This window comes from Rattus rattus, chromosome 6 (genome assembly GCF_011064425.1).
Source record: "Rattus rattus isolate New Zealand chromosome 6, Rrattus_CSIRO_v1, whole genome shotgun sequence".
Taxonomy (NCBI): domain Eukaryota; kingdom Metazoa; phylum Chordata; class Mammalia; order Rodentia; family Muridae; genus Rattus; species Rattus rattus.
The window spans coordinates 110,159,639-110,170,394 of NC_046159.1; the positions used below are offsets into that span (position 1 = coordinate 110,159,639).

The following is a 10,756-nucleotide window of genomic DNA, read 5'->3' on the forward strand; positions in this document are numbered from 1 at the left end:
TTCACATCTTGGATTTCTGGATGCCGGCAACCATGTGGAATGGGTGAAAATAACCCCAAAGCAGAGAGTTAAAGTCATGGATTTCAGTGAGAATTCAGAAGTGTAGGCAAGATTAAGGGATGAAAGAGAACTGGACTTCGCGAGGTATGCTGTCCCCATGTCCCATCCCCTGCATATTCTAGCAAACACCCAGATTTCACCTTTTTCTAACCTTTCCTCCACCTCCTGCAACAGCTAAGAGGAACCCTCAAGGCTTGCTCATACAGCTCCTTGAGCTCTGCAGCACATGTGGCTGTGTTCAGTTCTGTCCTCACTTGGCTATAAATGTCATGAAAACAGGGAACATGCTGGTTTTATTTACTTCCTTTCAAATAGAAAGTCAGGGCATAGGGATGTATAGTTCAGTGCCTAGCACACAAGAGATACAGGGTTCAAACTTTTTTTTTTCTTTTATTCGGAGCTGGGGACTGAACCCAGGGCCTTGTGCTCGCTAGGCAAGCGCTCTACCGCTGAGCTAAATCCCCAACCCCGGGTTCAACCTTTAATAAAGGAATTTAAACCAAAACCCGGCTAAATAAATACTTAAGTGTATTCAGGTAGGAGGGAGGGGCTCATTCATTCGATTTTTACTCTTTCTTCTGTATATGCAAAATTACACGTTAAGAGCACGTGGTTGTCCTACAGGACAAATTTAAGGGCATAGTTGCTCATGTCTGTAGTCTTAGCCCTCTAGAGGCCAAGGCAAGAGAATTGCTTGAGTCTAGGAGTTTGAGATCTGCCTGTGTCAAGCTTTATGGGAGGGAGGAAAGGAGGGAGAAAGCACCCATTTGGATATATGGTTAATATCAAGAAGTGGACAGGGGGCTGGAGAGATGGCTCAGCGGTTAAGAGCACCGACTGCTCTTCCCGAGGTCCTGAGTTCAATTCCCAGCAACCACATGGTGGCTCACAACCATCTGTAATGGGGTTGGATGTGTCTGAAGACAGCTACAGTGTGCTTATATACATTAAGTAAATAAAATTAAAAAAAAAAAGAAAGAAGAAGTGGACAGGGCACCTGAGGAAGAGGTCTGTGCCTTCAGCAAGTTTGAGCGCTAGGTTGTGTCACTTCCTGAATTTTGGGTTAAATTCCTTTACTAAAGGTTGAACCCGGGACTGGAGAGATGGCTCAGTGGTTACACTGACAGCTCTTCCAGAGGTCCTGAGTTCAAATCCCAGCAACCACATGGTGGCTCACAACCATCTGTAATGAGATCTGATGCCCTCTTCTGGTGTGTCTGAAGATAGCTACAGTGTTTATATATAATAAATAAATAAACCTTTTTTAAAAAAAGGTTGAACCCAGCATCTCATGTGTGCCAGGCACTGAACTACATCCCCACACCCTGACTTTCTATTTGAAAGGAAGTAACTAAAACCAGCATGTTCCCTGATTTCATAGAGTTCACGACCAAGAGATCGGGAGACCAACTAACACACCCTACAACACAAATATATTCTACAGTACAAGAGTTTACAAGGTGAGATCTAGATCCTCACCTCAGTTTAGTTGGAGGGAGAGGCATGGGGATCAACTGCTCACTATGAGGAATCCCCAGGCCTGAGCATTCTAGGGGCGCAGACTAACCTCCATCTCCCTAGCACACCTTCAAATTTCACTGGGTAGCAGTTTGGGACCTGGCTCTGTAAAGTGTCTTCTCAGATCATGGGAGTTGGGGTAGTGATGGGTGGTGAGGGGCCAGGCCCATCTCGGAGGCTGAATAGGTCAGACCAGCCAGGAGTTGGAAAGGCAGGGACCAGGTTCCAAAGAGCTGGCGCCGGTTGACTTCGGGCTGGGGCCTTCGGGGGCTCAGATTCGAGAGTTGGCTTGAGGGGCAGAGAAGACAGTTCGCACTTACTGGTTATGGCCTGCATCTCGGCGGCCCCCCACAAGCGGTCTCCTGGGGGGGGGCTCACGCCTCCCGGCCGGTGCCGCCCCGGGGGGCTTTGGCGGCCGGAACCGCCTCTGAACACTAGGTACCTCTGAGGCCGCGAGCGCCCCCACTTGGCGGAAACGGGCAACGCGCGTGCGCAAGGACCTTCTCAGGTTCCTTCCGCGGGGCGGGGCTTGAGGTGGGTTTGAAGCCCGCGGGCGCCCCTCACCAGGCTGGGAATCCTTGAACTCTAGCGACAACTGTATTTCCCCCTGCTCTTTAAGATTTTCAGACTTCTCCATGCTAGAAAGAAAAGAATGTTCTTTTCCAAGCAAGACTAATACTTGGCTCGACTCAAGTGGACTTTTTCCTTCATCATAAAAACAAGATCAAGGGTTCCTTGTCTTAAAAAAAAAACCAAACAAACAAACAAAAAAAACACTTTCCCAAGATCTCACCTCACCCTCCCTTACTTCTCTTTAAAAATGGCTATCACCCTGATCTGTATTCAGTTTGTTCTCCGTTTTTCCTCTAATCCCAATCCATTCTGCCGTGTCTCCTGGTTCTCCATCTTGCCAACCCTCGGCAGCCACCTTACTTGCTTTCACAATTTTCCACACAGTGGATAAGCGTTTTTTGGTTTTTTTTTGCTCTTGGCTTTCAGGCCAGAATGGATTTAGGTGTTCCTTCTATCACGTTTCTTTTGCCGTTCCTTTTATCTTTGGCATCTAGTTAGGAGAGTCTCTATGGACTGTTTCTCTCCCCTCTGGTATCTCTTGGTGTGAATGAATGTCCATCTCCCATAGATTATAATGCTGTCTGCATGTTAATAATTACCAACACTCATTTCAAGCTCGTTTCTCCCCTGGTTCTAGACCACACATCCAAATGGCTCCTTCGCATACTCACTTGGACATTGAACCTATCCAGCCAAAAATCTCTTAAAGGGCTTTTCTAGTTCCCAAGCAAATTTCTTGCCAAGTTTTCCCATGCCAGCCATTAGATATGGGTATTTACCCAGTTTCCATATGTTTCCAACTGGTTCCATTTCTACTGCCTTAGTTCAACAAAACAGTCAGCTAAATGGACCAACTGGTGTGTTTGACTCCATTTCTTCCTCTGGGGTTCTAAAGTACTCTTTTGAAAAGGTAAAGCAAAGGTTTAGGGATGTTGCTCTGTGGTCAGCACCTGGCAAAGGCCTTGGATTAAACCCCTACCACGGGAGGAAAAAGATAAAGCGCTAACTAGAAATATAAAACAGATCAGCCACTCCGGTCATGGAAAATACCTCTTATGGCATCTACAATGGATGCTAGCTCTGTCCGCTAACCTAAAAGGCCTACCTACTCTAACCAGACCTCTGCCCTCTTCTTAGAACTTCCTCCTACAAGGGTCCTTCACATGAACTTTGCAGTGACCTTGGTTCTGCGCCCCCTAACACATGAAGTTCGTCCTCATCTCTGGAACTTGCTGTTGCTGCTCTTCTGTCTACCAGGTTCTTCCACCTGATTTTGAATGGTTGGACGCTTCCCATTACACAACTGACGCACCACTGTCTTGAAGACTTTTCATAACCTAGCCAACTCCCACTTCATCCCTATCCATGTATCTGTCCCAGGACAAGAGACTGAGGTGCATATCTTACCTACCAAAGCAGACCTAGCCTTCAGGTTCTCCCAGCATCCCTCAGTCCCAACCTGGCATATCCTGCCCCCAACCCTGAACTTTCCAGCACAGGGGTTGGGCTGCCCTTCCCCGAGAGGCTCCTCCCTATGTATTCCAGACATTTTGGTCTCCCTTTCTCTCTCCTCTTCTTCTCTTCTCTCTTTGCACATACTTTTCCTTTCTTTCTCTTCTTCTTCCCCCGTCCCCCCCATGGTGACTGCCCCGGCCTCAGTCCTTGGGGGTCAGTGAACTTGCCTGAATGTAGCTTCCCAATGAACCTGCATTTAATATAATCTAATCTGGCTTGAGTTGGCTCATTTTACTGGCAGAAAAACAACTTGTCAGTACCACGTATGTATCTGAGCATCATATTCATACCTATGTTGCCTTTATTACTTGTATTGTTACACTTTCCTTTAGAATTTATTTATTTATTTATTTATTTATTTATTTATTTTGGTTCTTTTTTTCGGAGCTGGGGACCGAACCCAGGGCCTTGCACTTCCTAGGTAAGCGCTCTACCACTGAGCTAAATCCCCAGCCCCAGAACTTATTTATTTTTAATGGCACAGGGTCTTATGATAGCCTTGAACTCACTATGTAGCCAAGGCTGGCATCAAATTCCTGATTTTCCCTGCCTCTACTTCCCACATACTGAGATTTCCGGCCTGTGCCACCCTACCCAGCTGTGGAATCTACTCTTTAGGAATTTGGACAATTGTGTTCTTTGTTGGTCCTTTTTTTTTTCCGGAGCTGGGGACTGAACCCAGGGCCTTGCGCTTGCTAGGCAAGTGCTCTACCACTGAGCTAAATCCCCAACCCCTTGTTGGTCCTTTAAATACAAAGGATCTCAACAAACAGGTGACAGACAACTGCTTTACAGGGAAGAAATGGAGACTTTGGAGGATAAGTGACCTGCCCAAGATAATGAACTTTGTGCATGGGTAAAGCTAAACCTGGGAGTTTACACACACACACACACACACACACACACACACACACACACACGCACACACGCACACACGCACGCACACACGCACACACGCACACGCACACACACCGTGCTGTGTCTGCTATTTCTCTTTGCCACATTTCCCCCATCTCCTGTTGCTTGCATGCTGTACCCTTCTCTTCTGCTCCTCCTTATATAGGTTCTGTTCATTTGCTTGCTCTCTCCAGGATGGCTTCCAGACCTTTTCCCCCATCTCCATTTACACTTTGCATTTGGCTTGATCTCAGCTCTCCCTACAGAGTCCCTGCTGTTTTCTAGGGCAGATCCTCAGAACCTTCCGGAAGCCCACAGAAGTAACAAAAGCTCTCTATTTGGTAGTGCAGTGGAATATGGGACGCTTGCCTCACTGTTTCCTGAGACAAAAGGACAGGGACTGAAATAGAGGAATTGGGGACCACAAACTCAGGTTCTTATCTGTTTCCTTCAACGACACTGGAATGTCCTCCAGCGGGTCCCTATGGAGACCTTGGAGGAACCAGGATGAGAAATACAGCCTGGAACTAATCCTGGATCATACACCCCTGGCCCTGGGCAGAAGAACAAAGTAAATAGGGATGGGAGGGGGGAGGCTGGGAAAGATAGGAAGGCAAGAGGGAGGAGGTCAGGATGGCCATGTAGATAGGTAAAGATGGGAAGTTAAGAAAAAAGGAGAACACGGGGCAAGGAGAAGAGAAGGTATACCGGCTGGTTCTGTGTGTCAGCTTGACACAAGCTGGAGTTATCACAGAGAAAGGAGCCTCAGTTGAGGAAATGCCTCATGAGACCCAACTGTAAGGCATTTTCTCAACTAGTGATCAAGTGGAGCGGACCCAGTCCATTGTGGGTGGTGCCATCCCTGGACTAGTAGTCTTGGGTTCTGTCAGAGAGCAACCTGAGCAAACCAGGGGAAGCAAGCCAGTAAGAAACATCCCTCCATGGCCTCTGTATCAGCTCCTGCTTCCTGACCTGCTTAAGTTCCAGTCCTGACTTCCTTTGGTGATGAACAGCAACACAGAAGTGTAAGCTGAATAAACCCTTTCCTCCCCAACTTACTTCTTTGTCCTGATGTTTGTGCAGGACTAGAAACCCTGACTAAGACAGAAGGGGCAAGGAAATAAAGAAAAGGAGAGAGGTAAGGTTCTGAGTTAGGTTTGTTTGACTAGCGTGGCCACTTCCCCTCTGTCTACACTTGGGGGGCAATTACCTTGGAGCTGCTGGATCTGTTTGGTGAATACTTCGGCCTGCTGGGCACTGGCCAGCCGCTCATCCTCCAGGAGCCCTGCAGTGAGAGGAACATCTGGTTTGGAACCAGGGATGCACACGGCCTTTGGGCCCAAGACCCTGCCCTGTCACGGGTGCTCACCCTGAAGCTCCAGGCAGTCATCCTCATGCTGCCCAGCAAGCTCACGGGTCTCCTCCAGCTCTGCCACCAGCTGGAGCACCTGAGCCCTCAGCTCCTCCAGCTCTGTCTCTGTGAGGCTCAGGCCCCGATGCTTGCCCACTGACAGGGAGCCCAAACTGCCTTCTTTCTGTACTTGATCTTCTTCTTCAACCTCTTCCTCTTCTTCCTCTTCTTCTTCCTCCTCCTCCTCATACAGAGCTGGAAGTAACACCTCCCCTAGGAGAAACAATCATCCCACCACACAGTCAGTACCTGTTCCAGAACCCTGCACCTGGAGTGGTAACCCCAGGCCCTGGACAGCAGAATAGTGCCACCTGGTGTCCCCCCGAGGTTCTCTGGGGTAGGACCTAACTCATGGTCAGGCTCTGGTGGGTCAAATTTGGATGCACCTTTTCCAGCTTCCTGACACCTAATATTGACTATCTACTGCCTTTACTGCTGAGCCTCATGCAGGCTCAGGTACAAGAAGCTTGCTTGAGGACACCTGGCACTGGTCGTCTCAACTCTGAGTAGTGGGACAAGGAGTTTAGAAAGGATTCAGACATTCAGACACCAACTGTTTATTTAGGCCAAATGGAGCAAGCTTGGGAGGAAAAAAAAATCTAGGTGGCTTGCAAGGTATTAGAGCCTTTTCATAATAAGAAAACACCGGCCTGGCCTGTAGGTAGCAAAGGAAACATTAGGCGGAAATGACTTGGCAGAACCCTTTCAAATGTATGTTATCAAATATCTTCTTGAAATTTTCTACACCCGATGTTTCCGTGTTGGGTGCCACAAGGTTCATCCCTTACCTGCTGACCAAAGTTGATTTTCAGAGTAAGTGTCAGGCTGAACTCGTGTATGAAAGAAAGTCAGCCATCTTAACACATTCTTCTAAATTACTCATTTATTTATTTAATGCATACAGGTGCCTGTGTGTGTGTGTCTGTCCCTGCGTGTGTGTCTGTCCATCATGTGAGTGCAGCGCCCTTGCAGGTCAGAAGAGAGTATTAGAGCCTCTAAGACTGGAGTCACAGACAGCTATGGGCTGCGATGTGAGTGCTGGGAACTGGTCAGCTGCTAAGCCATCTCTCCACTGCTGCTGACACATTTGAAAAATGATACTGGTCTTCACGTTCAGGCTCAGAACACTTTTTTTTTTTTTTTTTTTTAACTGCAATGCAGTTCCTGTAAATAGCAACATCTTGTTTTGGTAGGGATTGCTTTGTTTTTAAATTCTAGATGTCTGGTCTTCCCTTTTCTAATGCCAACAGCACACAGTTCATCTGAGACCCCTTATGCGATCTACGTCTCTAGGGAAGGCCTGTGCTGAACTATAGAGGGGCCTGGGGACACTTCACAAGAGGACCTGGATACTGGGTCGGTACCACCTGCCCTGCTACACAGGAGTGCTGCTGGGAAATAGGCTTCATTGAGCTCTCTCCTAAGCACTTTCTTACTAAAGCTGCAGAGCTCTGTTCAGAGTTGACAGTGGCGGCATCGAAAAGACAGTTCACATGTCCATGTCCTGGCTTTTAAAATAAGAGACAGCTTGGGATCTGGGTCAACAGGCAGGGAGAAGAACAAGCCCCCTGCCGAAAGCCTGTTTCCAGGCTGGCTTCAGCAGGACCTCTTTCTGTCTGGCGGCTCCCCCAGGACACACAACCTGGTTAGCTGGGTGATTGGAGCCCCAAAGGGATGAGCCCAAACTTCCATCAATGCCTGAACCCAGGGGAGGCTTGGAGCTCAGCCACCAGGAAGGAGGGGCTTGAGATGAAGTAAGGGAAGGGCCCTGTCCTGGCTCAGAGCTCTGGGGTCAGGAAAGGAAGGAGGAAGGGAGTTATGGAGTGATGGAAAAGCCTTTTTCAGAAAACTCACCCTCCATAGCTTGCATCCCGCGGCGCTCCAGGGACCCCCAGCGTTGGCCTTTCTTCCTCTCACAACCCTCAGATACCTCATAAGAGCCTAAAGTGGTTACTGTGGGTCCTGTGAGCAGGGAGAAAGTAGGCACTGTAGGTTTCGAGGGGGCTGGGGCTGAGGGGAAAGAAAGGGACCTGCGTTCTTATATGGGAGCCCCGAAATTTGTCATCACACTGGAGAAGCCTGACTCACTCTGCCCAGCTCTGTGATTCTATTCCCTTAGCCACCTCCCATGCTCTGCCTATGGAGAAGACCCCAGCCCGGAGCTATCTAACATCAGCACCCCTGTTCCAGGCTGTTTCCGGCTCCTCTCCCTCGCCCAGACAGAAGAGGGTGAGTGTTTAGCTTGGGCCACAAGGAGAAGAGGGATAGGGTGGGAACTAGGAAAGAAGGTTTTGGGAGGGTCCTTTATAGCAAAGCAGAGTAGGGAGGGGCGGCCGGACCAGGAGAGAAGAGAGGGGGCTCTAAACTAGGCCGTTTCCTCAATCTCTCCCCTCCCCTCCCCTCCCTCACCAGACCTCGCCCACCCCACCCTCTCACGGTGGTCAAGAGCTTTGATGAACTAGAAGGGTGCAGGTTCTAGAGACAATCCCCTCGCCCCCCTCGTGAGCTGGAAGCACTGTTGGGCTGGAGAGACTGGATGGGGAGCGCTTGGGGAGTGACCGCTGGGAAGAGACATCCCAGGTCGAAAGATGGAGAGCAGTATCCGGTATCCGGTGGAGGCCAGGGTGGAGGAAGCCGACTCAGTACCAGGAGAACCTGGGGGTCAGAAGGAAGGAGAGCCGTTGGGGGAAAGAGCATAGGGAGCTGAGGGAGAGGCGGCTCTGACCTGGGCCAGGGCAGCTCCAGCCCGCGGCTCCCGCGCCGGCCCCGCCGCCTGCCTCCATGGCCGCTCCCGTCGCTGCCGCCGCCTCCCGAGCAGAAGCCGCAGCCTCCAGACCGGGGACCGGGAGCCCGGTGCGCAGTGAAGAGAGAGGGCGGGCCGAGAGGGCGGGGCCTGGCCTGGCCACCTGACACGAGTGCCCGCCTGCGGCCGCCCGGAAACCCTCCCCAGTGCCGGCTCCAGACCCATTGGGGACCTGCAAAAGAGTCTCAGAGCAAGCCACCCAAGTGCCCCAGGCTCGCCCGAGGCAGCTTCAGGTCTGCTGCGCCTGCAAAGCAGGCGTGAGCTACTGGATCTTGAAGATGCTCCCAAGGAGTGCTAGGATGGCTTGGTTCTGGCTGCAGAACCCACCCTGGGTCAGCCGTGCGTGGGGACCTCTCTGCGCTGGGGTTTCAGGGCCTGGTCTTGCCGGGTGATAGAAGCCGGGGAGTTTTGGGTAGAGGGGTGGGGTGTTGAATAGACTGTTTCATGCAGATGCGCAGACACGCGCGCACGCTTCCTTGGTCTCCAGGCTGGGCCAGCATCTCCATCCCGGCAGTCTACAGAGCCCATCCCCTCCGGGTGGCCTCGCGCGCCCCAGAGCTACTGCAGAGCTGGCGGGTAGGGAAATTGAGACCTGGATGTGCCAACTACCAGGCGGCACATCACTGCTTTCCCCGAATTCCCACCAAGCCAGAGCCAAGGATCCACCCAGACTGTCTCTAAGTGTACCAAGATCGTCCTTTGAGCCACGCCCTCTGTGACCTGTGCCGTGTGAGCACCACCGATGTTCCCTGTAACAGGAGATATGGGAAACCACGAGTCTTATTTCATCTTTTCATCTATTTATTCAAGAGATGAACTTGATCTTGAGGCAGATCTGACATCTCAGCAGGAATGGGCTCCCCGAGTCCTAATCGTGGGGAGATTTCTAAACTGGGTCCTCACACCAGTTCTTTCTCCTGTAGTCTCACTCCTAAAGTTTGGACCTGGATTGGCCTTGTTCGAACTCCCCAAGCTGCAAGACTCTTAAGACTAGATGTTCCACAGGAATGAAACACTTCTTTGCCTGCTGCGCATGTCTAGTTTTTCAGTAATTTCAGCCTCGGGTTGAGAGTTACTCTCCAGACACGCCATCCCTTCCTTATTAGACACCCCGGTTGTGCTCTTCTGACCCTCTGGGCAGCATCAGAGTACTGGCTGCTGTTAAGATTGGGAAGTACCCTAGCCATCTTTGTATCTTTTTTTTTTTCCTTCGGAGCTGGGGCCCGAACCCAGGGCCTTGCGCTTCCTAGGCAAGCGCTCTACCCCTGCGCTAAATCCCCAACCCCTTTAAAATGTGTAGCCCAGGCTGGCCTCGAACTCGTGATCCTCCTGCCTCTGCCTCCTTCAGCAAATCCTACCGGTGTGCGCCACCACAACCGGCCATCTTTGTATCTTTATTATCAAAGTATCTGACTCTTGGAATAAATGAGTTGACATGAACCTTCCAACTACGTTAATAATGCCTTCCTCATTAATCACAGATTTTAACTCATGGATTTAAACTCATGTTCCTATTAACAATGATGCCTGCCAGGCAGTGATGGCACACACTTTAATCCCAGCACCTGGGAGTCAGGGGCAGGCGGAACTCTATGAGTTCGAGGCCAGTCTGGTCTACAGAGTGAGTTCCAGGACAGCAAGGGCTACACAGAGAAACCCTGTGTCTAAAAACAAAACAAAACAAAAAAGTCCAAAAATTAGAAGAAGTCAATAGTAAGTCCCACCCTCACCCCCAGCCTAATGATCAGAGAAATGAATGATTATTCATTTTCACCTTCTCCCCAGAGGACAAGACCTATGGCTATAGTGATCCAGCCATAGAGAAGAGCTGTCAGGCAAGCCTATTGTTTTGCAGATCATCCAGCCAGACTTGGATAGCTAGATACAATGTTTAGAGATGATGAAATGGGCTCTCATGGGGGACTAGTTCTGGAAGCTCCGTGGTTCTGCCCCCACGCAGCTCCTTCGGTTCTGTCTCA

The 10,756-nt window shown here is 50.2% G+C and overlaps 1 protein-coding gene across 8 annotated transcripts in view; it reads right to left on the reverse strand.

Moving 5' to 3' along the window:
- Ccdc136 (coiled-coil domain containing 136) overlaps positions 1 to 8,848 on the reverse strand; it is a 29,328-nt gene extending 20,480 nt beyond the window's left edge. For 3 of the 8 annotated variants that reach the window (XM_032906843.1, XM_032906844.1, XM_032906842.1), the window contains exons 1-4: positions 8,700 to 8,847; positions 7,829 to 7,936; positions 5,933 to 6,187; positions 5,774 to 5,848 (exon numbers count right to left, since the gene is read on the reverse strand). In XM_032906843.1, coding sequence (XP_032762734.1) covers positions 5,774 to 5,848; positions 5,933 to 6,187; positions 7,829 to 7,936; positions 8,700 to 8,757 — 496 coding nt within the window. In that variant the 5' untranslated portion in view covers positions 8,758 to 8,847. Of the gene's footprint in view, positions 1 to 5,773; positions 5,849 to 5,932; positions 6,188 to 7,828; positions 7,937 to 8,410; positions 8,646 to 8,699 lie in introns of those variants that run through there. The other 5 variants (XM_032906838.1, XM_032906839.1, XM_032906845.1 and 2 more) reach the window with 4 other exon arrangements.
- Positions 8,849 to 10,756: the final 1,908 nt, after the last annotated feature.